The sequence below is a fragment of the Elephas maximus genome, chromosome 22, assembly GCF_024166365.1.
Source record: "Elephas maximus indicus isolate mEleMax1 chromosome 22, mEleMax1 primary haplotype, whole genome shotgun sequence".
Classification (NCBI taxonomy): domain Eukaryota; kingdom Metazoa; phylum Chordata; class Mammalia; order Proboscidea; family Elephantidae; genus Elephas; species Elephas maximus.
The window spans coordinates 32,955,788-32,981,595 of NC_064840.1; the positions used below are offsets into that span (position 1 = coordinate 32,955,788).

Below are 25,808 nucleotides of genomic sequence, written 5' to 3' on the forward strand. Positions count from 1 at the left end.
GACCACGACCCAGAGTGCCAGGTGCCAGGTGCCTGGAAGTGGGAGGGTGCAGGGATGCGGTGAGTAGAGGTGGGGAGCAGGCAGGCTTCAGGTTGGGCCTGAGGAAGTGCCTGCTGGGCTATTCCAGTCCCAGAAGGCAGCTCCATTTCTCTTCACAAATAATTCCATTTTACAGCCCAGGAAAAGAGAGGTGGGACAATCGCCTGAAGGCTTGTGATTTGCAGCTTGCCAAGTGTGTCTGCTTCCAGAGCAGATCTGTGCAGCACAGAGCAGCCTGCGGGAGGGGACTATGCCCTCCTGCTGGCAGGAGGAGCAGGACCCCAAGGCCAGGGGATCCTCCCTCCTGATGGGGAGAGAAGGGGGCGCCCAGCTGACCTCAGCCTGGTGAGAGGAGGCAGGGCCTGGTGAGAGGCAGTGAGACGAAGGCCTGAGCGCAGGGTATACAAAAGGACCACATGCCTGGGGAGTCCACAGGCCCAGGTGCAGACGGGGTCCCAGCCAAAAGGCACAGTCCCCGCCTGGGGGCCTGTGGGGGGAGGGGCATTGAGCACAGCAGAGCAAAGGCCCAGGCACCTCGGGTCTCCCCTGGCTCCCTAGGGTTGGCCCCGCCTGTAAGAGGCGAGGGCGTCGCCCGAAGGCCACGGGAGCGGGGGACAGTGGGGGGGCGGTGCCTCCGTCCCCGCCCGGTCCCCGCCCCCGCCGGCCGCGCCGGGTCGCGCGTGGGCGCGGCGGGTGCCTATTGGCTGGCGGGCGCGCAGGCGGGGCGGGCGGCGGCGGCGCGGAGGGGCCGGTCACCCCGCAGCCTGGCCTCGGCCTCCCCGCTCGTTGCCGCGCCCCTCCCGCGCGCCTGCCGCCGCACGTCCCCCTCCAGCGGCCACCATGAGCACAGGCCTGCGGTACAAGAGCAAGCTGGCGACCCCAGGTGAGCCCAGAGACCGTCCGCACGCCCGCGCGCTCGCCTTTGTCCCTGCCGCCTGCCGGTCTCTCACAGTGTCTCTCCGTCTCTCCCCCGCCCGCCGGCCCGGACCCGCCTGGACCCGGACCCGATCCCGACCCCGATCCCGCAGAGGATAAGCAGGTACGTGTGCGCCGCCGCTCAGCCTGTCGCAAGACCCTGCCGGCTGTCACCCATTGTGGCACTAACGCCGCCGTCGCCCAGGCGCGACCCCGCCCCCGCCGGCCGTCATCTCGCCCTGTTGTGATAACCAGATTGTCAGCCTAGGCGCGCCTGAGGCTTCGGAGGGGAGGAATGGGCGCAATGTCCATGGTGGGGGGGATTGGCCCCTTGACCTCACAGCAAGGGCCGGAGTCCCTCCCTAGGAAGGGGAGGGGGGTAAGTGCCAGCCAGCCCTGGTCGCTGGTCCAGCTCCAGCGTCTCCTTGCTAACCATGCCTGCAGGCCGGCTTTGGGGGTCTTGGGCTGGGCCATGGTCACTACAGTCCATGGTCTGGGGGAGGGGCTTGGGGTCCACCAGCTAGCCGGCAGGCATTGAACAGCCCCACAGAGGAGCCTCAGGCCAGTCTCCCCACTCTCCTGCACCTTTATGCCCCCCCACAACGTGCTGATCTATGGTGGGGCCTCTTCCCCAGACTGGGTGCTTCCAGGGCCCAGTCTGAGTCATCCTGTGCCCAGCACAGGGCCTTGAACCCAGTGGGTGCAACTAAGCTTGTGGCCTCCCCAAGGGGGCTGGCCTGGTTCCAGCCCTCCGGGAAACAGAACTCAGCGAGAGACTGACCAGGACACCCACTGTGAACATCCAGCTCAGGCTGGAGGAAAACAAAGCTGTGAGATCCCGAGGGTGGGGTGGGGAAGTGGGCTGAGGGCTCTGAGCTGAGCCTGTTGGCCACTTCACTGGCTTGAGCTCAACCAGGTTTAGCAGACAAAAGAAGGCACCAGGGCGGCCCCTCCCCCGGGGTGGGGGCTTCATGCACGAGTGGGTGCCCGGTAGGACTTGGGAGTGCTGGCCCTGGGCTCAGCAGGCAGGCAGGCAGGAGCAGTCTAGCAGGTGGTGTGCAAGCCCAGAGTCCCTGGCTACCTGGTGCCAAGTCTCCTGGCAGGGACATGCCCCATCCTGGGGCAAGTGGGGATCATCAGGAGGGGCTCTGTCATCAGCACCACCCTGCAAGCCAGGGCTTCCCCAGGGAGCCAGCCAGGAGTTGCCTCCCTATGGCGGCAGGTCAGACAATGCCTGAGATGCAGGGACACACATCGCTAGGCTATTGTTTGAGGGAGAGAGAAGGAGCTGAGGCTGGGGACCTACCCCCCATGGCCTCTCTGGACCTTCAAGTGCTCTAAGCAAAATCTTTGGGCTCTCCAAGCCCCTGGGCTCAGGCAGCAGCTCAACATTACCCAGGTTCTTTTGCCCATTGCTTCAGAGACAGGGACCCACTCCTGCAGGCCCATGCCTGCTACTCCATCCAGTAGCCAGCCTCACCCCACCCCCTGCCCCCAGGGCCAGAGGGAGAGACACCTCACAGGCAGGGGAGGAGCCTCAGATCCAGGCCAGGGACCCAGGGAGCTGGGGGGGAGGGGTTGGAGAAGAGCACAAGTTGTCTGTCACGACCCCTGTTGTCCTGAGTTTCAGCCTGTTAAGCCCTCCTGTGAAGGGGGCTGGAGACCCTTACTGGATAAGGGGCAGACAGAGGCAGCAGGGTGATTCCCCATGCCCTCCCTACCCCTGTCTCAGGCAGTGGGGTGGCTCAGTGGGCCCTCTGTGGCCTCCTTCCCACCTCAGGCACTGATGGGGGTGAGGAGTCTGTGGGTTTTCTGTGCTCTCCCACCCCGTTCTAACCACTTCAAGTAGAAGTGGGGTTCCGTAGGCCCTCTGTGCCCCCTCCAGGCAATGGTGGGGGTTCTGTTGACTGCAGCACTGTTTCCAGAGCTGGCTTCAGTGATTCTAAGAATGGAAATACCTAGAGAGCCTCCAGGAACCAGAATGAGTGGGTGTGGCTGTGTCAGAAAGCTCAGGAAGCCCTGAGAAATACTTGTGCCTCCAGGGCCAGAGAAAGGGGGTGGCAGGGCCTCTTTCTTAAGGCTCCCCCAGGAACCCACAGGCCCTGGTTGGGCCCTGTTGATGATGATGATGTCCCAGAAAAGCTGTCTCTTACCAACAGGAAAACTAAGGCAGTCTGGGAGCAACAGGCACCCTGTTAGATGCCAGGGTGTGGGAGTGCTGAGGCTCCCTCCCAGCCTAAGGCCTAAGGCCCCGGGCTTTCTTCCTGGAGATGCCCAGCCCTGAGATGCCAGCCCATCTGGTGGTGTGCTGGGCTGAGGGGCCATCTCAATGGCAGCTGGGCGGCACTCCTACTCAGAGGCTTCCTGCATGTTAGAGTGGCAGAGGCTGGGGCCAGAGGAGCTTCCTCTGAGCAAAGACTCAGGGATGGGCTCCCCTCTGCACTCTCAGGGTGAAAGGCTCTCCTGTTCCTCTCCAAGCCAGCAGCCTCTGCGCCCTTACAGCACAACCAGCGGGGCCTGGAGAGGAGACAGAGGCCCCCGGGGGGGAGAGTGAGCCTCCTGGTCCACTGACTCACACGTCACCCCCAGCTTCTTTCCAGGTCCCCTTTCCAGCCTCACTAATGCTGGTTTGCTGGGATTGGGGGAGGGGTGCGTAAGAAAGGGTTTGGCGGCCACCAGAGGGCAGTTTACTTGGGCTCAGGAGAGACCCCCGCGGTCTCTGGGGTGGCCACATGGTGTGAGGGCTGTATTTGCTGGGGCTCTCTAGGTCCTGTGAGCCCCAGCCTCAGTGTCTCCGTCTGGAGTAACGCTCCCACCCGGCCCTGCGGATCACTGAAGGCGAGGAAGTGCAGAGGTGTGCTCGCCAGGGGCCAGTGGGGGAGGGGGTCCCGCCTACCACCCTCTCTCCCCCGTCTCTGTCTCTGCTCAGCCGCGGGGCCATCTTGGGGGCGGCGCCGGCGGCCCGTGGGTGGCCGCCGGGTTTGCTGAGGCGCTGTCGTGTCGCCGTGGCATCAAAGTTTCCAGAGGTTGGGGGTGGGGGGCATCTCGTGCTCTGGCCGCCGGCGCTCCGCGAGCCTCCAGGAGACTTCACGAGACTTGCAGGCTCTGCCTTCGCCCTGCTTCTCCACATACCTCGGGGAGTCACGCCAGGAAAGAATCCTCTAAACACACACACAGACACACACACGGGGGAGAGGATCTGTGCGGAGAGGGGTGTGTCGGTGGGGGGGCGGAGACGCTGTGACACTGCCGTGAGGTTTGCATGCCGAGCTTGCAAGGAGAGAAGCGAGTGGATGGGGCCGGTCCCCGCGCGGGGCGGGAGCCTCCGCCAGGCTCAGGCGGCGGATGGGTGCCGGGGAGTCCTGCGGTGCCCTCTGGCGGGCGGAAGCCGCGCCGCAACTCTGGAGGGCGGACACGCGGAGCCACAGCACTCCCCTCTCCCCTGGCCCAGCCAGGCCGGTCTGTGGGACCTGGCCTCCCCACCCCACCCCACCCCACCCCGTGTCCTGGCGCTTGGACTGAGGCCAAGCGACCGGCCGCAGGACTCCCAGACACTCCGCGCCGCGCCCCGCCCCCAGGCCTTGGTTCGGCCCTGCCCTCTACACAGCTTCGCTGTAGCTCCGCCTGCGGCCCCATTTCTAGGCGACCGTTTCCAGGCGACAACGCGGGGCGGACCGCTTCTGGCCCCCGCCCGCGCGCTCCGGGAGCGCTGTGAAGCCCCGCCTCGGCTCGGGGTGCGGGAGCAGTGCCGGCTGGACTGGGGACGCCGCGCCCAGCTCAGGCGGCGCCGCGGGGCAGAAGATGGCTCGGATCGCCTCTGGGGTCGGCGGCACCCCAGGTGGGCGACGTCCTCTCTCCGGGCCTCAGTTCTCGCGTCCGTAAAACGGGGGCGAGAACAGAGTAAGGGCAGCACCGTGTGTAATTCCCTGCGAACGCCGGGCCCGCGTCGGCCTGCCCCAGTCTCGGGTCCAGACGCGGCCGGCGGGGGGTACGCAGGGTTGCCGCGATGGACTCCCTGGCGGCGCCCCAGGACCGCCTGGTGGAGCAGCTGCTGTCGCCGCGGACCCAGGCCCAGAGGCGGCTCAAGGTGTGTCGGGGATAGGAGATGTGGGTCAGTATGTGTGTGCCCCAGCCCGGGACCCGGCGAGTTCTGAGCGTGACATGGGCCAGAAGGGCCAGGGTCCGCAGGGGTCGGGCACTGGGGCCTTCAGCAAATGAGGCTTCTCGCTTACCGCTGTATATAAATAGCCCCTAAGCCGCTGTCGCCGCTGCCCCCGCGGCTGGATCGGGGCCAGCTGGGGCCTCCCACCCCCTGGTACTGTTGAGAGGAGTGAGTATCGGCTCTTCCCAGCATGGAGGCTTCGGGTGTGTCTGAGAGGATCTCTGACCTGGTGATCTCCAACCACAGACGAAAAGGAGGGCATGACCTATGACTGCTGCGCTTGACACCAACCCCCCCGCAGCCCCTCCCCCCTACAATCTCTGGGGTCCCTGCAAAACCCCTTGCTGAAGCTGGGCAGGGCAGGAGTGCGTTCTGCCACCCCCTCCCCTGCCTTCCCACCTCCCAACCCTTGCCCACAGGTCTAATCCCATTTCTGCCACTGAAGCACCCCACTCCAGGGACTATGCCCTCTGCTGCCTTCTCAGCCCAAGTCAGGTGGGGAGAGGGCATGGGGCTGCCCCAGGAGTCGCAGTGTGCCCCTGACATGTCCTGCTCCCACTCCCAGGATATCGACAAACAGTACGTGGGCTTCGCCACACTGCCCAACCAGGTGCACCGAAAGTCAGTGAAGAAGGGCTTTGACTTCACACTCATGGTGGCTGGTGAGTGGGCCAGGCTCTGGGTGGGTGGCTGGGGCCAGCCAGGCTCAGTCATGGGGACCGTGGACCTAACCCAAGCCCTTTGCTGTACCTGTGGGCAGGTGAGTCAGGTCTGGGGAAGTCCACACTGGTCCACAGCCTCTTCCTGACAGACTTGTACAAGGACCGGAAGCTGCTCAGTGCCGAGGGTGAGTGGTCTCCACAAAGTCCTAGCACTGATCCAACTGCCCAGGATCCCTCAAAGTGCACCTTACCAGGTCCAGCCCCTACCCTCTCCTCCTGCAGTGGGGGTCACCTGGCCCACTTGTCTGCCCCCACTCAGGTCCAAGAGGGCTGGCCCAGACCATAGTGGGGCCAAGGTCAAGACACTGGGATGGATGCAGACAGGGTCCTGGCTGCCTGGGGTAGGGGCTGAGGGTCCCAAACAATGCCTCCCCCCAGAGCGCATCAGCCAGACAGTGGAGATCCTAAAGCACACGGTAGACATCGAGGAGAAGGGGGTCAAGCTGAAGCTCACCATCGTGGACACACCGGGCTTCGGGGACGCAGTCAACAACTCTGAGTGGTGAGGAAGGCCTGTCTGGGAGTTGTCTTCCCTACCTCCCTAGGCCTCCTAGGCTGGTGGGTGGCTTTCACAGCTGGGCCTCATGCTCCCTCCCACCCCAGCTGGAAGCCCATCACCGACTACGTGGACCAGCAGTTTGAGCAGTATTTCCGTGACGAGAGCGGCCTGAACCGCAAGAACATCCAGGACAACCGGGTGCACTGCTGCCTGTACTTCATCTCTCCTTTTGGGCATGGGTGAGTGGCTGCCTGGGGACTGGCTCAGGGGGCCACCCATGTTCACAGCCCCCTCACTGTATGTTCCCCCTCACTGTACTAACCCCTTCACTGTTCCCATCACTGCCCCCTCCCCCACTACACCCTCACTGCACCCACCACTGCCCCTGGCTGCTTTCTGCAGGCTTCGGCCAGTGGATGTGGGTTTCATGAAGGCTCTGCATGAGAAGGTGAACATCGTGCCCCTCATTGCCAAAGCAGACTGTCTCATCCCCAGCGAGATCCGGAAGCTGAAGGAACGGGTGAGCCTGCTGTGGCAGAGGGGCCTGGCCCAAGACTCCCGGGCTGAGAGCACCAGGTGTGCTGACCCCTGGCGTCACCACGCCTGGCCCAGGGAACCTGGCCAGCTCCAAATCTGACAGTCCTTGCCCTGCTGCAGATCCGGGAGGAGATTGACAAGTTTGGGATCCGTGTGTACCAGTTTCCTGAATGTGACTCTGATGAGGACGAGGACTTCAAGCAGCAGGATCGGGAATTGAAGGTGAGAGTGCAGCTTGGTGGGCAGGAGGGAGGTGGTGAGGGACAGGGGAACCTGTGGCCAGAAGGCTTTGTCCTGTCCACACAGGGCCCAGAGGAGGGCGAGCATTGAGCTCCGACCTGGCAGGGTGAGGGTTGCCCGTGTCCCTTTCTGACCCGTGGTGGCAGTTTGGGCCCCAAATAGGTGTTTAGTGGATTGTGGAGCACTTGCCTGGAAGTTGTAGCCAAAGGCACAGCGGCGAGTGGCCAGGTTCCCCTACCCTCCCTTGCTTGTCAGGCACCCTCTTCCCACAGGCCATGAGTGGAAGGACCCAGCCCAGTGGCTCCCAAAATTCTGAGCCCCAGAGGGTGGTAGCTTTGGGGGCCCCAAACAGCTGGGGTGGTTATAACCAAGCCAAGGGCAGAGGGTGGGTGGCCACCAGGCCAGGAATTGGGCAGTACCCTCAGCCCCAGCCAAAGGGGGGGGCCTTACCAGGAGGCATGGGCCCAGCCCTGGGGGAGGGAGGTAGCTGTGAGTATAGCTCTTGGTGGGTGGGGAGCAGGAAGGGAGGGCATGCCTGATGGATGGGGCACAGCCTGGCAAAGGCCGAGGGGTGACTGCTGTACCAGTTCTGGCTCCAGAGGGCAGCAGAGGGACCATAAGGGGGGAAGACGCTAGGATCTCTTTTGGGGGTGGTTGGTGATGGTGATACTGGGAGGGCCAACCAGGGTGCTGAACGCCCATGCCCCTTCCAACCACTAGCCCTGCACCCACACTGAGCCAATCTTGCCCCCCCCCCCAGGAAAGTGCGCCCTTCGCGGTTATCGGCAGCAACACGGTGGTGGAAGCCAAGGGTCAGCGAGTCCGTGGGCGACTGTATCCCTGGGGGATCGTGGAGGGTGAGTTCAGGCCTGGGGCACCGGGTTCCCGGTGGGAAGACTCTTCCAGCCGGCGCCCCACCCACTGCCCGCTCCTGCCCTGCAGTGGAGAACCAGGCACATTGTGACTTCGTGAAGCTGCGCAACATGCTCATCCGCACGCACATGCACGACCTCAAGGACGTGACTTGCGACGTGCACTACGAAAACTACCGTGCGCACTGCATCCAGCAGATGACCAGGTGAGCCGGCCCTGCCTTGAGCAGACCCCGCCCCTGCCTTGAGCAGACCCCGCCCCTGCCTTGAGCAGGCCCCGCCCCTGGAGCTGAGCCACGCCTCTCCCGGTCCACGCGATTCCAAAACCCCGGGCCGCTTCCTGGTGGCCTGGGTTGTGTCCCAACTTCCAAATTGGTCCCCCAGCTCCTTGTCTCCTGGGGTGTAGGGACTCCGGAGGGCGGGCGGGACTTTGGCAGTGGCTGGGGTCGGCCAGACCTCCTCCAGCCCACCCGTGAAGCCGCCCATCAACCGTGTCTCTTCCGGCCTCACAGCAAATTGACCCAGGACAGCCGCATGGAGAGCCCTATCCCCATCCTGCCGCTGCCCACCCCCGACGCCGAGACGGAGAAGCTTATCCGAATGAAAGACGAGGAGGTAGGTGGACGAGTGGAGAAGGGGCTGGAGCCAGCCGGGGAGGGAGTAGGGGCTGGGCGGTGGGCGGGGGCTGGGCGGGGCCTAGGCCCTCTGTGTCTCGCCCCGACCCATTTGTCTCTCTCCAAGCTGAGGCGCATGCAGGAAATGCTGCAGAAGATGAAGCAACAAATGCAGGACCAGTGACCACACCCCACCCCTCGTCGCTGGGGATAGACAGCCCATCCCTGGGCCAGCCCCTCCCAGTCCGAGACCCGGAGACCCCAGGCTGGCCTGGACTTGACCTTGGATTTGCTGGATCAGACTAGCCTGGACCCAACCCCAATCTCAGAGTAGCCGGATCCCGGACTGCTCCTACTGACGACCAGGGACTCGACCGAAGCCCCTAGCCAATCCTAATTTATTCTCAGCACCCGTCCTCCCCGCCCCTATCATCTGCTTCTGAGGGGTCTGGACAACAGCCCCCCAACCGGTCCCCTCTGGCCTTGGGGGAAGCAGGAGCTATGTTGGGTGGGACTTCTGAGGTCACAGCTCCCACCCAAGGTCATAACACTCAGACTCCAGGTCCTGCTCAGGCGGGTAAGCCAAGGCAGAAGAGAGTACCAGATCCCCAGGGTCCGGGGCCTATTCCCCACCCCGGTCACCAGGGCCCCAGAGCAGACTTGGGAGTCCTGTGTGCCCGCTCCTGCGGTCCGCCTAGCTTATGCTGAGACCCCACTTTGTGCCAAAGTGGGCCGCTCTCCCTTACCTCACCCCTGCACTGGGAAGCCCAGCGGGAAGGCTTGGGCAGCCGGAGCCATGGGGACCCCTTTAGACAACTGCGGACGAGGAGCGTGCTGGGCCGGCTCCCGGGACCTCCCTCGCCCCTCCCTCACGCTGTGCTGGGCCAGAGGGTAACCCCCACTATGCCCAGACAGCTGTGCTGGCTGCTGCTAGAGGTCCCTTCTCAGCGGCACAAAGAGGGGTCCCCGCTGTTGCTCCGGGATCCTGAGCCCTTGGCCTCCTGAGTCCTTGGCCTCCCGAGCCCCTCTCCCGCATGACCCCCAGTCTCCAAACACACACATCCTATGCTCCGTTTTGTTCAGTTGTGAATGCCATGACCTGTCCTGGTGACAGGGGAACAATATTGGTGAACGTCGCTATGGGTGTCCGAGTGCTCCGTGCGCCCCGGGGAGCGGGTGGAGGCGGAAGCCCGGATGGCCCCTCGCGCAGGGGAGATAGTGCTCTATCTGCCGCACCCTTATGGCCTTAGAGTTATTTCTGGCGAGGCGGCCGCGATGCGGTCGCAGCAGAGAGCTCGCCAGGGCCTGGTAGGGCGGGGCGGCCATATCACCCTGCTCTCCAACTAACGCCTCGCGTTCCAGAGCAAGCTGGGGCACGGTCTTCTCGCCATGGGCTCCGGTGAGTCTGGGCTGGCCAGGGTCGGGACGCGCTCCCGTCGTTTGGCTAGAATAGAGGAAACTTGGGTCAGAGTTGGAGGAGACTTCCAACCAGGACGCGGGGTGGTGAGGCTTTCGGGAGAAGGGGGCCGCGATCCTCAGGAGTTGGAGTCCAGAGCTCCGGGTGCTCTGGGAATCTGCTCAGGACCCCGCGGGCCCGCTAGGCCCGACCAGCTCACGGCGGCGCTTCTTTTCCAGGGCCGCGCGGGGCGCTGAGCTTGCTGCTCCTGCTGCTGGCATCGCCAAGCCGTCCGGTCGTGGGCTGCCCCGCCCCATGCCACTGCGCAGGGACGCGCGTGGACTGCGGGCGTCGCGGGCTGACGTGGGCCTCGCTGCCAGCCGCCTTCCCGCCGGGCACGACGGAGCTGGTGCTGACGGGCAACAACCTAACGGCGCTGCCTCCAGGGCTGCTGGATGTGCTGCCCGCTCTGCGTACCGCGCACCTGGGCGCCAACCCCTGGCGCTGCGACTGCCACCTGCTGCCCCTGCGCGCCTGGCTCGCCGGCCGCCCCGAGCGCGCGCCCTATCGCGACCTGCGCTGCACAGCGCCCGCAGCGCTGCGGGGCCGCTTGCTGCCATACCTGGCTGAGGAGGAGCTGCGAGCCGCCTGCACTCCCGGCGCGCTCTGTTGGGGGGCGCTGGCGGCGCAGTTGGCGCTACTCGGCCTGGGGCTGCTGCATGCACTGCTGCTGGGGCTGCTGTTGTGCCGCCTGCGCGCCCGCGTCCGTGCCGCGCCCGACTTGTGGCTTAGCGCCCCGCTGGTGGCAGAGGGGGCCGGAGCAAGCGCTTCCTGAAAGGTGACGCCTGGCTCTGAGCGACGTGGGTCTGAAAACTCGACAAAAGCCCCAGAAGTCCTCTCCCTAACCTTGAGACCACTGTCGTACTTGGCCCCTGCCCAATCTCCGAGACACCTTACCCGTCGCTGCAGGCCAGATCCACGTGGGCCAGACACTGCTGACACTCCCATCCCTAGCAAGGCGAACTGATGCTCCCTGGGTTTGGGGAGGTGAGGGGGCAAATTGCAGCTCACACCCTACAGAGTCTTCCTCGCCCCAACTTCTGTGTAAAATAAACCCTTCTCCTCGTGGCCAATATCTGCACCACCTACCCTGGGAGTGCCGCTCCCCAAACCACAGACAGGCAGAAGGAGGCTCACAACAACACGAGCATTCATTCACACTCACCTAAAGTGACTTGAAGAGCAGTAGGTAAACACCACCGAAGACTTCCCTCTCTCAGAAGTTGGCCAGAGGGTGAACGTACTAAAAGCAGTGAGAACACCATGGAGAAGTGTGGACACCATGTGGGCAGCAACAACTCTCTGAGGCAGTGAGGACACTGTGGGCAGTGAGGACACTGTAGGCAGTGAGGACACTGTGGGGGTGATGGGGACACTGGGGGCAGTGAGGACACTGTGGGGGTGATGGGGACACTGGGGGCAGTGAGGACACTGTGGGCAGTGAGGACACTGTGGGGGTGATGGGGACACTGTGGGCAGTGAGGACACTGGGGCAGTGAGGACACTGTGGGGACAATGAGGACACTGTGGGGGCAGTGAGGACACTGGGCAGTGAGGACACTGGGCAATGAGGACACTGGGGTGATGAGGACACTGGGCAGTGAGGACACTGGGGACAGTGAGGACACTCTGGGAAGGTGAGGACACTGGGGACAATGAGGACACTGTGGGGCAATGATGACACTGTGGGGAGAATGAGGACACTGTGGGGACAATGAGGACACTTTGGGAGCTATGGGGACACTCTGGGGACAGTGAGGACACTCTGGGGCAGTGAGGACACTGGGGACAATGCGGGCACTGTGGGGCAACGAGGACACTTTGGAGGCTATGGGGACACTGTGGGGCAGTGAAGACACTGTGGGACAATGAGGGCACTGTGGGGGCTATGGGGACACTATGGAGCAGTGAGGACACTGTGGGGTAGTGAGGACACTGTGGGCAGTGAGCATACTCCAGGGACTCTGCAAAGGAATGTGGAAGCTGCAGGTATTGATGTTGTGGCACAGAAAATGAGGATACCAGGGAGGGTGGGGACACTGCAGAGCCTTGGGGAGCCTCTAGCAGAAAGCATCCCGCTGGGCTCTAGTGAGCCCATCTGTGGGTCTGTGCGCTGGGCAGGGAGGTCCCCAGAGGGCACCTGGGACCAGGGGTAGTATCAGTGGGAGGGTCTTACTGGGCTGGACAGGAGGCCGTTTTGTTCAGGTGAACTCTGTGACGCTGAGCAGATCTTGGGGCATCAGGTGGCCCGAGAATAAGTGAGAGCCGTCAACCTAAGGAAAGTCCAGGGAAATGAGGCTGACAGGGCCCGGGGGTGGGGCAGTGAGCTGGTCCCCAAGGCAAAGACGAGCTCAGGGGACGGCAGTACCCCCTAGACACTTGGGTGTGCCAAACGCAACAATGCCAGAGTGGGTGGCAGGCTTGGAGAGTATGGGCACTCCACACAGTGCAGGCTGTACTGTCCAGCAGCAGCGCTGCCTTCACAGCCTCCTGCCTGCACCCTAAGGGGTCAGACTACCTGCCCCACCAGCCCTTGGGCCACACACCCATCTGTGTAGTTTCCAAACCAGGCCTGGCCTCTGCAGCCTCTCTCTGCCTTGAGTGGGGTGGGGGCCTAGGGGCAACAAGGGCTGGAGGGAGCGCTAAGTATTGTCTGGTGTCAAAAAGGCGCCAGGACCCTAGACAGGGAGAAATCCTGCACTCCAAGGAAGGAAGTAGAAAAGGCAGGGGACACTCAGGGAGAGGAGGGAGCTTCAGTCTGTGCAGTGTGACCACAGGGACACTGGGCAGAGCCTGGCTCTCTCCAGCAGTGGGAGGAGCAGGAGGACAGCCCCCAGGGTGCACTGGGCCTGAGGAGGCTCAGGAGCGTAGGTCCCTGGGTGTGGGAGAGGCAGGGTCTGTGGGGGGTCTGCTTCCCGTGTTATTCAGATGCTTCGCCAGGAGAGTGAGGCTCAGAGGATCCCCGGGAGGCCAGGGGGCCAGGAGGATCCTCTGAGGAAAGTGTAGACGTAGAAGAGGGAAGGCGCTCAGAGTAGGGGTCGTCAGGGGCCCCAGGGGGCTGGGAGGATGCTGAGGACAGTGGATGCTCAGGGGTTTGGGGTTTCCTGAGCGTGGTGAACATGTTTTGTTGGCAGCAGTCAGGGCCATCAGGGACAGATAGGGCTTAGGGTAACTGTGGGGGCTTCTTAGGTGCTACGGGATTTCCTGGGCAGTCTGGGTGAGAAGCTAGGCATCTGGAGGGCAGGGCAGTGCCAGGGTGATGGAGCCATGGGGGAGGGGGCCCTGTTGGTGTGAGTGGGGCTGCTGGGTGTCTGGAGCCCTTGTGCCGGAAGTAAGCCAGGCCTTCCCTCTACAACCCTGGTCCCACCAAAACCCATTGCCATCGAGTTGATTCTGACTCACAGAGACTCTGTAGGACAGAGTAGAACTGCCCCATAGTGTTCCAAGGAGCTACTGGTAGATTTGAACAGCTGCTTTTTGGTTAGCGGCCATAGGTCAACCACTGCCCCACCAGGGCTCCTGGTCCCACCAGGCTGCCGCCAATCCAGCCTCCCAATCCTACAGCCTAATCTCTGCCTCCAACCCCAGGTCTCTCCTCCAGAGCTATTGGGCACCTCCTGTCTACTGGGAGCAGCAAAAGGCCCTGTCCCTGCTCCCCACGCCATTGCCTTCCCTCTCCAGGCTCCCAGAACATCGCACCAGCCTGCCACCCACAGCCTCTGCACAGGCGATTCCCTCTGCCCAGGACACATTCCCCTGTCACTGCGGCTCCTGCTCATTGCCCCCTTCAGTCTACCCCACCGCCACCTCCCTTGGACCTCCTCTCTGACTGCCCTAACAGCAAGGGGCTTCTCTGGGCCTCCACTGTCCTGCCCCTGACCCTGTGGGTGAGCATCCAAGGCCCATCGGAGCCCTCCCTGGGTCTCCCGTGTGGCACAGGGCTGCATATGAATAAAGGGGTGACTTCCTCCTCTCTGTTGGAGCCAGCCTGCGGTTGCCTAAGACAGAGTCCTCTCTCCAGCCCTATGTATGGCCCCCATTTGGCGGGCCCTGTGGACAACAAAGGCTGTTATCCATGGACCCCAAGCAGGACCCTGACAAGAGCCCTGTTCCCCACCGACCGCCACTGACCCGGTCGGGGAGGCTGCCGCTGACATGGCCTTTGTCCTGGCTTTTGTAGGACAAGACGGATGGCCCTCTGCTCAGCTGATGCTATCTCGGGGCTGCCGGTTGGATGTGAGGGAGGACCACCCTCTCCTTTGTGGGCAGGTGTGGGGCATCCGGCCTATTGTGGGCTGTGGCCGACTGTCCGGTTGTCCATCCAGCCTTATCATCACATCAACGGACAGTGGCCCCCTTTGTACAAATGAACTGTCCACCCCTGTCCTCCCCAGGAGGTGGCCTGGCACCCGCAGATTCCCTGATGGGGGTCAGAATTACCTTGTCACAGCAAAGGTACCTGGGCAATCCCCTAAACTCAGGCTGGAAGTGCTGCAGGGACAGTGTATCTCCCTACTGTCTAGAGAGGAAACCAGACCCGGGAGGGGTCTCCCTGCTGCCGGGGCCCCAGCACTTTCTGCACTGGGAGCAGAGCAGAGACAGACCTCTGGGACTCCCTCGCTTCCTCATGGAAGCCTTCAGGGGGCAAATGTAGGGCCCGGGAGAAGTGGCCTGTGGGTCCTAGGTGAACCCAAGCTAAGAGAAGGAGGTCCCCCTGAGCTGGGAAGAGACCCTGGGGGAACCGCAGGGAGCAGCCAGCCAGAGCCCCAGCTACACCCTCACTGCCCACAAGGCCCTCAGGCTTCCAGGCCAGGGTCACAGGGCCAGGGCCTTTCAGAAGCGGGAACTGCAGAGGCATCAGGGCCTTCTCTGGAATCATAGTGTGGTCAGACACTAGGAAGAACTTCCCACTTGCTGGTTCATGGAGCAGCTGAATGCGTAGTTCTTCCAAGATGCTCCCCCTCCATTTTCCACCACAGCTCCTAGACCAGTCCCGGCCAAGGCACTGACCACAGAGGGGTGCAACCTGGCTTCACCAGCTGACATTCTCCAGGGCTCCCCCATCCCAACCCTTGGATGGGCCCAGCTCAGCCCCTGACCCTGAGCTGACCCTCTCACACTGACCCTGGGCCTCAGCCTTAAGGAGTGTGGGGAAGTGGATGGTCCCAGCTCAGTGCCCCTGAATGAATGGCCCTCGGGTGGGGGCAGGGGGTGGGGTACACACCCCTCCCCCACAGAGGAGAGCACCTACCATCCCCCCCTCCAAGCACTGTCCTCCATTCCATAGGCAACACACCTGCTCAGGACCCCTTCCCCTCTGTGGCCTCAGCCTCCTCCTTCCAGATGGGGGCAGGTGAGGGGCCTGCCCAATCCCCACACCTCCAGACCCAGGCTGGCTGAGTCAGGGCCCCTGGCCCTCTGCCTGCACTACTGCCCACCCAGCCTCCCTGGGCTCCCGGGGCCATCGGCCTTAGATCCAGGCCCAGCTCTAGCTTTGATGATCACCCCTGACTTGCCCCCAGCACCGGTCCTCCACACCTTTGCCCATCAAGCCCCCTCCACCAGGAGTCCCTTCCTGTAATGACTATGTCCTCGTTATTCGAGGACCTACACAGGCTTGTACTCTGCAGGGAACTTCCCCACCCTGCCCGGGCCGGACACTTGGGGCAGGACACTGTGTGCCCCAGAACCCCCAGGGCTCACAACCAACCAACCAGCAAGTGAGTGAACAGCCGAGGGGTGGATAGAGCGAGCCCCAGCAGGGCCAGACGGCAGTCCGGGACAGACACAGCAGCGAACTCTGGTTGGGAGCCACCGTGTCCTTACCTGTGAAATGAGTGGGTGCTATTGGCACTGCATCCCGTCCCCGGTCAATCCAGAGTTCGCAGCCCTGGCGCCTGGTCCTGCCTGCCCCTTGGGCACCGCGACCCCTGGCAGGCACCAGAGGGCGCTCACGGTCTGCAGAAAACGCCAGCTCGGGCCAGACGGGAGGCAGAGGCCGCTGGGGTGGCTGAAAACCGTCAGCAGGGAGCCTCCGGACCACGATCGCCGGAGAAACCGAGGCACGGGGGAAGTGGAGACTTGCTCGCCCCCATGCTCCCAACAGATGGGCAGAAGGGGGAGAGGAGGGGTGCGTGAGCGGCCGCTGACAGACGGAGGGAGGGGTCCGCGCGGACAGCCGTCGCTGACCGCCCACCGCCCGAGAAGATAAGGGACCTCTTCCGCCGGCGGGGGTTAGCCCAGGTGCGCCCTTCCCCCTCCCATTGCCAGTTTGCTCCATAAACACTTATTGAGCACCTGCTGAGTGCACCGTGGCGGCCGGTGCCGCAGGGAGGACTGGGGCGCGGAACCGAGGGACCCCCGGCGGGGGAGGGGGTCTGCGCGGGTTCCCGGGGAGCCTGGCCAGATGCTTCCCTTCGGGCAGCGGTGAGGATTCAGGAAGAGAGCCCCCCTCCCGCCTCTGAACAGTCTGGGCGTAGGGTGCATCCGTGCTCTGGGCTCCATCCTTGCCTGGAGGTGAAAGTTCCCAGGGAGACAGCAGCCTCTGGCTAAACTGACGCTCACTGGGCGGAGACTGAGTGGGACTAACTTGGCCAGGCCCTCCGAAGGCCTGGGGGCCGCAGCCTGGCCACGTGGGGGGGCGCACCCGCCGCCCAGACGGAGGAACAACATTGGGGTGGGTGGCGGGGCCCTGGGGGCCCATAGCTCACCGCACAGTCTGCGCCCACCCCCAGCGTTTCCGATGGAAGACAGGCGGCGGTGATAAATCACCGGCTCCCGCCCCCACCCAGCGGCTGATCCGTGGGGAAGGCGGGCTGTGTGCCACAGAGACGGAGACAGGCCCAGAGACTGAGAGACACATGGAGAGACAGGGACAGCGCAGGCGCCCAGCTGACACGGGCCAGGCCCCCAGTTTCCCCTCCAGGCGCCCCCTTCACCAGGCGCATCTGGAAACCAGCTGAGAGCCACCCCATCCCCCACTGGCCAACTGACAGGGAGGAGAAGGGAGGGGGCACGGCCTTTGCAGCCCCTAACTCCAGGCTCCCCTGGGAAGACCATAAATCAGCGGGGGGCTCTTAGGAGGTGCCCCCCAGACCAAGGGAGGGTCTTTGGGGTCACAGGTCACAGTGACTGAGCCTGACCTTGGCTGTGCCCCTCCCTCCCTGAACGGCCCCCACCTCTCTTTTGTCTCAGCATGGTCACTCTTGCCCAGAGGCAGCTCCTCCGGTGCCACCCATGCTGGAGGCCTGTTCCTTGCCCTCATCTTCTTCAACCACAGACACAAAACCTCAGCAAGAGAACCCCTGGGGACTGGGGTCAGCAGGTTCCCCCAGTGAAGGCCTGTGGGGGTCCCACTCTGCCCCAGGGGAGATGCCGTCTGTCTCTTCTTCCGTCCTGCCTTCCTGTCACCCCTCCCCCCCAACAGGGTGCTGAGAGCCAGCTGGACAAAGGGTGCTGAGAGACGGGCCAGGTGAGCTAGCCCTACCGCAGGTGTGAGCAGCCCGAAAAGGGTCATTGCCTGTGGGCAAGGCTGAGAGAGCCCAGGGGAGTGCTCCCAACACCTCTGCTCCCCAACCCTCCACTCCCCTCCACTGTCCCTCTCTCAGGGGCGTGTCCAGCAGAAAACCTCTCATAGCTCACGTGGCAGACATGAAGCCTCATGTACACAAGGAAACCAAAGCATGAATGCACACCATTAAATCCCACGTGACTTGTGTCAAAAGTAGTAGGGGTGGGGGAGGGGACTTGCTCCTTAAAACTTTTGGAGCTGCTGGAACGCTGTCCCTGAGGGAGGCAATGAGTGTCCTGCGGACTGGCCCAGGCCTGGGCCTCATCACTTGGACAGTCTCCTGACTATCAGAACAAACCCTCAACTTAGCACTGTTAGCCCTTTGAGCTGCCCCATCCCTGGGACATTGAGAGCACAGAGAGTGGGTGTGCTTGGGGCTAAGAAAGCTGGACAGGGAGTGCCCAGGTAGGCAGAGAAAGCCTCCAGGGGGCCATCCAGGCTGGGAGAACCACGTTGCAGCTGACTCTGTGTGTTCCTGTGAGGAGACGCATCTCAGGTGAGGGCAGAGCATGTGCAAATGTGCCCAGAGGTGTGCAACTGGGCCCGGGGCTGGGATTCCAGGGTACTCAGAGTAGGAGGGTCTGAGGGAGGGGGGAGGAAAGGAAGGGTGCCCCCATCCAACCACTCACTCATTCTGCATCACTGAGGATCTCTGCAGAGTGCAGCCTCGCCTGGAGGCCCTGCCTAACAGGGCTAGCTCCTTCTTCCTCCCACTGGGATTGTCCACACGATGTTCCCTCAGGCCAGGATGGGCATCCTTTGGGAAAGGCTCGCGGACTGACAGATCCACATGTGACACGTAATTGCCCAAGACCTTCAGAGGCGGGGAGGGAAGGGCACTGTCTTAGTCATCTGTGCTGCTGTAACAGAAAAATTTTTTATATTTTTTAGCAGGCTAGAAGTCCAAATTCAGGGTGTCAGCTCCAGGGCAAGCCTTTCTCTCTCTGTCTCCTCTGGAGGAAGGTCCTTGTCATCAGTCTTCCCCTGGAGGAGGAACTTCTCTGCACAGGAACCCAGGTCCGAAGGATGTGCTCTTGGTGGTATGAGGTCCCCATATCTCTCTGCTCACTTCTGTCTTTTATATGTCAAAAGAGATTGGCTTAAGACACTATCTAATCTTGTAGATCTCATCAATATAGCTGCCACTAATCCATCTCATTACATCATAGTGATAGGATTTATAACACATAGGAAAATCACATCAGATGACAAAATGGTAGATGATCATACGATACTGGAAATCATGGCCTAGCCAAGTTGACAGATATATATGGGGGACAGGAATCAATCCATGACAGGCACGACAGGGGCCAGCAGCTGTATCCTCCCTGGCCAGCCAGGTGCTGCTGTCCCCTCTCTCTCCATCTGTTTCCCAGCCACACTGAACCATTGGACCAGCCCCACAAGGTCTGCTTCTCATGTCCAAGTAGTGTGGATCGGTGTGACATACCCACTCCTGGGAGGGAGCGTGGAGCCTGGGCTAGGGTATCCGGAGAGGATGAGGTAAGTGTCCCCGGGGCAGCGTAGGCACATGATTGGGACTGGCCTGAAGGGCTGGCCTCCAGGCTGTGGAGGGCTCCGGGGAGGTGCCGTGGACAGACCAAAGGCAGGGCTATGCCTATGCATCTGCTGCAGAATTTATTTGGATATTTTTTGTATTTGGAGTTTTGCTTTTCTCTATGCTTTGTTTATTTAAAGATGCTCTTGAAAAATTCCAGCTAGTCTTTGCAGATGCTGAGGAAAGGGCTTCTGTCTGGGCAGGGCAGGGGAGGGGCAGGAAGCCTGTGACAGATGCCTGTCCCAACACGCCCTCCCCATGCCCCTGTGTGTCCACTAAAGGCACTTGACTCTTTCTAGCTACATTGCCTTCCTACAGAAGCGTAGCCAGGGGGCCCGGCACAGAAAGAACCAGCAACACAGACCCAGAGCAGGCCGGGCACCCACGAACCCAGCCACCCTGAGAAAAGAGGGCCTCCAGGCCCTCCATCCTGCGGGGGAAGCAGGGCACCGTCCACTTTTTTTACAGGAAAAGCAGGGGCAGTTGATGTTAAAGAGAGAAGAACAACTCAGAAAAGGAGGGTGAGAATGGTTGCACAACTTGAAGAATGTAATCAGTGTCACTAAATTGTGCTGTGGAAACTATTGAATTGGTGTATGTTTTTGCTGTGTATATTCTCAACAGCAACAACAGAATAGACAAAATTTAGGAAAAAACTGAACTGAGAGAGAAAAAAAAAAAGCAGGAACAGGACTATTCAGGGGAGCCTCCCTTGGGCACTCCCTGCTCTGGGGATCCCTGTTCTGGGGGTGTTTGCTCAGCAGATTCCTGGTCTGGGGGTCCCTGATCTGGAGGACTCTGGTCCAGGAGGTCCTGGTCTGGAGTCCCTAGTCTGGGGGATCAATGCTCAAGAATCCTTTGTTTCTGTCTCCCACCCCATCCCCTTATTTGGGCAGCCATGGTTCTGCCAGACCAGGGCACTTGGGGAAAGGAATGGTCGTCTTCGAGACGTCAGTCAGCCCTTCTCTCTGGGCTCCTGAGCCTCTCGCAACAAGCCCAGTGGGAGGGGCAGCTGAAGCACAAGCAGGCTCCCCAGGTTGTCTGTGGAGGGAATTTACAGCCAAGACTGACTGGAGGGCCCTCAGCCTCAACTTGGGAATCTTCCAAATCCTTGACAGACTTCAATGATCCTCTTGTGATCACCCGGAGTCTTCCCCCAAACCACTTACAGTCCTCTCAGGTCCTCCTCCAATCCTCTCAATTCTCCCAGGGTCCTCCCTGAGTACTTCCCAATTCCTCCCCAAATCCTCCCAGAATTTCCCTTGAATCCTCCCAAAATCATCCCTGAATTGTCCCATAGCCCTCCCAGGCTCTCCTCAAATCTGCCCAGAGTCCTCCCCAGGCCCTCCTCCCATCCTTCAAGTCCTCCCCAGGTCCTCCTCTAATAATAAAAAAAAAATAATAATAATAATACCAGAGTCTAAATCAAATCCTACCAAAATCCTTCATTGATCATCCCTGAATCCTCCCTGAGTCTTTATGGAATTCTTTCAGAGTCCTCCCTGGGTCTTCCTCAAGTCCTCTCAGAATCCTCCCTGGATCCTCCCAATGTCTGAATCAAATCCCAGCAGAGTCCTCCAAAAATCCTTCCAGAGTCTTTCCCAAATTCTTACTGAGCCTCCCAGAATCCTCCTCAAATCCACCCAGATTCCTCCTGATTCTTCCTCAAATTCTCCTAGAGTCCTCAAATCCTTCCAGAATCCTTCTCAAGTACTCCCAGAGTCCTCCCCAGATCCTCCACAAATCCTCCCACTCTTTCCAGAGTCCTCCTCGAATGCTCCCCAAGTCCTCCCAGAGTTCACTCAGAGCCCTTTCCAAGTCCTTCCCTAGTTCTACAAGAGTCCTCCCCAAATTCTTCCAGGGGTGTGCCCAGTGGTATGGGGCCATGACTGCCTGGCTTCCCTGGCCTCTCAGACAGTACTGGTCAAGACTTGAACCAGGTGGGCGCTGCACAGGACTGAGGCATCGCCAGCCCTGCCCCTGAGGTCCTATGTTCACATACCCCCATCTCCTCAGCGGACTCATCCTTGGTCCACTTGGGCATGCTGGTCTTCTGCTCAGACTTTGACTCTCCTGGCAGTGGCCTCAGGTCCCCTCACCATGACCGTTCTCATGGGCTGTGTGAGAGGAGAGTGATGAGTGGAGACCCTCCACACACAAACACACACACAAATGCAACCAAAATGTCTCTCCATGGCCTCACTTCCTTCCTTGGGCCTGAGTCCTCTAAGAATGTGAGAGTACAGCTCCTGGGTGGGTCTCCCATGAGGCTCACCACTTGTGCCTCTGGGTGACAAGCCCATTGATGTGTTCCCAAACATGCTGTGCCACTTTCTGAATGTGTGAGTGTCTGTGGAACCACATCACTGTGTGTGTATTTGTAGGTGTATAAAGGGTGTCCCCACACCCCCATGGGCAGGTCAGTGTCCTCACATCCTTGTGGGCATGCCAGTGTCCCCACACCCCCCTGGGTGTGTCAGTGTCCTCACACCCCTGTGGGCGTGTCTGTGTCCTCACACCCCATGTGAGTATGTCTGTGTCCTCACACCCCTATGGGTGTGTCTGCATCCTCACACCCTCACGTGAGCATCTGTGTCTCCACACACCTATGGGCATGTCTGTGTCCTCACACCTCTGTGTGAGGGTGTCAGTGCCCACAAACCCCCATGGGTGTGTCAGTGTTCCCACAACCCCATGGGTGTGTCTGGGACCTCACACCGCTGAGCGTGTCAGTGTTCTCACACCTCCCATGTGCATGTGTGCCTACTGCCCCACCCCCACCCCCATGTGCCCTCCGTCAGGCAGCCCATCCCTGCCCGCTTTGCCGTGTGTACACAGAGGCTTGTTTTCTCTGCCTTTCGGGCCAGGGGTGTGCTCGTAAATTGTGCAGCTGATGACACATTTATCCCTTGGGCAGCTGGCGGTGTGAATTTATGGTTGCACCTCCCTCCTGGCCGAGGCAGGACAGGGTCCTGGACACCACGCAGGCAGGCACCTCCAGGCCACTCGGCTGGGCGGCCACGGGCAGTGGGGCCTGGGACAAGGCTGAGCAGGAGTGGGGACTCAGGAGAGCTCAGATACTGCAATTTCAGAGCACTTAGGGCATAGGGAGGCCAAGGCAGGGCTGGCCCAGGAAGGGCTCTGCCTAGGAAGGACTGGGGTGCACGGCAGGGTTACCGAGAGTTCGGCCTGAGCCCCAGCCATCCATCTGCCCTCCCCACTCTGCGCCTCAGTCCTCCCACCTATGAAATGGGAGCAGCTTTACTGCGCTAGGACCAGCCTAGGTGGGGGCCATTCCCGTGGCACTGAGTCAGCCCACCCACTTTGCTGTGTCTATTGGGAGCGTTGTGGCTTGGGGAAGACTATCTAGAAGGGTGGAGTTCTTGAGGAAAGCTGTGCACAGGGAGAGAGCGGTGGTGATAGTGGAAATTCAGGTCAGGGAAGACCATCAGAGCACTCCTGCCCTCCTCTGCCTTGTAAAGATGGGGAAACTGAGGCCCATGGAGGGGCGAGGCCCCAGGCCACACAAGCTAGGGGAGCAGAGCCTCAAGCCCCTGCATTCATGGTCTCCAGTGTGTGGTGTGGGGATCCCGAGCTCAGGCCCCTCCCTGGATGGCTCTCTTTGTCCTGCAAAGTCTGGGGCAAGGTGGGGCAGCTGCCAGGGTGCAACAGGGGAGATTATGGAGAAAGTCAGGTCTCATGGGGCTACAGCTGGAAGTGGGAGCCAGCCAGGGGTGGGGCCTGGCTGACTGGGCTCTGTCCATTAGTCCATCAGTCCATCTGTGTGCGGGTCAGGTCTCCAGGGTCCCTCTGCCGGCTCTCAGACTCGCCCCCCGGCTCCATTCTCCGCCCCGCCCTCACACCCGCCTGTCAGGATGAGCGATGGCCGTGCCCCCCCTCCACCCCCTGGCCGGCCCCAGGCTGGTTCCCGCTCATTAGCCGCTCATACTGTTTGCTTTCCCGCCCTGGACGCCCACCCGTCACAGGCCATTTCTCCCTGAGTCCTCACCCCTGTGCCTGGCCGGGGGTCCAGGGTGCTGGCCGCGGGGGTGCTGGCTGTGGGTGAGGACCTGCATAGGCCCCCAGAGTGACTGGCTTATATGGAGCACCGGTCCCCCCCCCCCACCTGTATGCTTCAGCTGGCCGCCAAGCCCCTCAAGGGACCAGCTGCCACCTCCTGTGTTGGAGAGCCAAACCCCTGCCCCATGAGGCTCAGCCACCCCTCTGAGCTCGGCTGGCTTGGTGGAGGACACAGCACACGGGGCAGTCGGGAAAGGGGCGTCCAGAGTGTCTCTGGGGCCCTCTGCTCCCATCTGTCTCTTTATCTCTGCCCCATTGCTGGATTGGTCTGTCTGGGTCTCTGCCTGTAGCCTTACTCGGAAGGCATATCCCTGACCCAGAGCCCTCTGTAGCCCCAAGCAGCCCCAACATATCGTCTGCGGTCTGTGAGTGCATTGGGGGAGGAAGGCAAGAGGGCAGAGTGCCCAGGGCAGAGCTGACAATGCACCCTGAGCCCTCCACCCAGCTCTGGACAGGTCTGCACGGGGAGGCTGCAGGACGGGGTGGGGAGTGGGAGTGTGGCCCTGGGGTCCCAGGCGGCAGGAAGTCCTCCCTCAGGCTGGGTGCTGGCCTCTCCATCCCCCGCCCCCCGCCCCCCCCCGCAACATACACTGTGTGGCCACAGCTGGGCGGCATCAGGGCCCACAGGCCGGTGGCAGGCCAGTCCTTCACTTAAAAATGTGTTTGTGATTTCGGCGGCGGGGCAGATAACGGTGACGAATGGCCTGCCTGCCTCTCGAGACCCACAGCCCATCTGGTTTGACTTTGGCCTGTCGGAGGGTGCCCTTGGGCCCCCCCCCTGCCCTGGGCAATACCCTTAGAGTGAGGCCCTGGGGCCACAGGCTACTCCAGGCAGCCTCATTGCTCCTCTGAATCTTGGCACTAGCCGGTCCTTCTGCCAACAGCCCCTGGCCGCTTCACGAGCCTCCAGGGCTGTGTCTCTCCCAGGCTGTCACCATGGTACTTGGGCCTGTGGATGGCAGGAGGGCACATGCCGAGCAGGGCAAGGGGTCAGGCTCTGACCGCTCAATTCCCCTCTGTCAGACGGGGAGTACAGGCAGTCCTAAGTCTGTCTTTAAGTCGAATTTGTACGTAAGTTAGAACAGTTAGATATGGTTCATATCTAGTGTCACTCAGTTACTTAGTATGTAGTGTACCTTTCTGTGCATAAAAAAAATTAAAGAAACACTTCCAGATACACTCAAACATACTTAACATAACAGTACAGTAATAATAATAATGTTTTGACATCACAAAGTAGCGCCCTCTGTTATTACGAACCACTGTACGCACCTGACATTTTTATTATAATAGGCTTTATTTTTTTTTACTACAAGAAGCAATGTTTATGTCAGATAATTGTAACTTAGGGACTGCCTGTAGTGTGTGCCACCTCGCAGGTTAGGGATGAGGCAAGGGTGATGGAGTGGGCTGGGCCAGACCAAGGCCAGCCCCTGCCAGACAGCGCATGTGGTCATCATCAGGAGCAATTTCTGACAGGGCCCTGGGACCCTCCCTGCGGCCTCAGATCATCAATTATCTGCCTGGAGGAGTGGCTTCCGGGTTTGGCCCCACGGATGGGGGTGCAGGGGCACAGGATGAGGTGGAGGCCAAGCACTTACCCCAGCCCCTCCAGGCTCCCCAAGTGGGAGAAGTGCCTGGGGGGTGACCTCTAGATGTGGGGTATCCCTCTGCCACCCCCAGACCCCGCCCCTCCTTAATGCTCCACAGCCAGCATCCTGGTGTGTGCAAAGGCCCAGAGCCAGGCCTGAGTCCAGGCTGGGTTGTACCTTGGAAGATGGAGGGACAGGTGGCTGACCAGCCGCACAAAACATGGCTGGGGGACTATTTGGTCTGTGTGACCCACTGGACCTGGGCTCATTCGCTTCCTCAGCAAATAGTCCCAATCCCTGTATGTGGAGGGTATAGATGGACATCAGCCCACCTCTCAGCGAGGGAGATGGGCTGGAGAGCTCAGGGGGCCTTTCACCAGTTTGGAGTCAGGGAGGGAGGGGAACTTCAGGCAGAGGAAACAGCCCCAGCAAGGGCCGGAGGCCTAAGGAAGCAGCGCTCCATGAGGGGAGGGCTTTCCAAGAGGAACAGCCCGAACTGCTTCTGTCCCCTCAGCTGCACCCTCGAGGTGGGCCCCCGTGCAGCCGCTGGGCATGGGGACAGCTGTATGGGGAAGGGAGGGGGCTATGCCATGGTCAGGACCCCAGGCCCCATCCCCCCAAAGCAGAAAAATCCCTCTCCCTCCGTATCACATTGTTGAGAATTAACTTTGTTGAAATAAAAATTGGTCTTGGTATTAACTCAGCCTTGAGGATTTTCCCCAGGATCCCGGGGGCTGCAGAGGGGTCAGGTGTCCATTCCCAGACCGGCCGCAGCTCAGGTTTCAGGGCTCCACTCAGGCTCAGGGGTGCCAACAACCTCCTAATCCTCCCAAGGACACTGTGCCTTGTTCCTCGGGGAAGGGGGAAGGGATGCATAGGGCAGCCTGGAGCCCCTGCAGTGTGTGTGCAAATCCCACCTTCTCTGGCCTTGGGTCCCTGCTATGAAGTGGGA

The 25,808-nt window shown here is 61.3% G+C and overlaps 2 protein-coding genes across 5 annotated transcripts; both read left to right on the forward strand.

Annotated features, from left to right (window-relative positions):
* Positions 1-770: 770 nt before the first annotated feature.
* SEPTIN5 (septin 5) lies at positions 771-9,736 on the forward strand. Of its 4 annotated transcripts, none has more exons than XM_049866353.1 (12): positions 771-922; positions 1,068-5,041; positions 5,682-5,778; positions 5,877-5,963; positions 6,217-6,340; positions 6,442-6,576; positions 6,740-6,857; positions 6,995-7,096; positions 7,875-7,971; positions 8,057-8,192; positions 8,499-8,601; positions 8,728-9,736. In XM_049866353.1, exons 2-12 carry the CDS (start codon positions 4,961-4,963, stop codon positions 8,782-8,784), a joined length of 1,137 nt encoding a protein of 378 aa, XP_049722310.1. In that variant the 5' UTR covers positions 771-922; positions 1,068-4,960; the 3' UTR covers positions 8,785-9,736. The 4 variants fall into 4 exon arrangements, with proteins under 4 accessions (XP_049722310.1, XP_049722308.1, XP_049722309.1 ...); XM_049866351.1 differs by having other exon boundaries at positions 1,068-1,333; positions 3,722-5,778; XM_049866352.1 differs by having other exon boundaries at positions 1,068-1,333.
* A 90-nt stretch (positions 9,737-9,826) lies between these two features.
* GP1BB (glycoprotein Ib platelet subunit beta) lies at positions 9,827-11,124 on the forward strand. The gene is made up of 2 exons (XM_049866355.1): positions 9,827-9,999; positions 10,236-11,124. Exons 1-2 carry the CDS (start codon positions 9,990-9,992, stop codon positions 10,829-10,831), a joined length of 606 nt encoding a protein of 201 aa, XP_049722312.1. The 5' UTR covers positions 9,827-9,989; the 3' UTR covers positions 10,832-11,124.
* The last annotated feature ends 14,684 nt before the right edge of the window (positions 11,125-25,808 follow it).

What these genes read in the sequence shown, in the direction of transcription:
- SEPTIN5 (XM_049866351.1), top strand. Translation starts at nt 5,580, where the DNA reads ATGCCCTCTGCTGCCTTCTCAGCCCAAGTCAGGTGGGGAGAGGGCATG. An exon ending in GAAGCTGCTCAGTGCCGAGG is followed by an intron (nt 5,964 to 6,216) that starts GTGAGTGGTCTC and finishes GCCTCCCCCCAG; the next exon opens with AGCGCATCAGCCAGACAGTG. An exon ending in AGCAGGATCGGGAATTGAAG is followed by an intron (nt 7,097 to 7,874) that starts GTGAGAGTGCAG and finishes CCCCCCCCCCAG; the next exon opens with GAAAGTGCGCCCTTCGCGGT.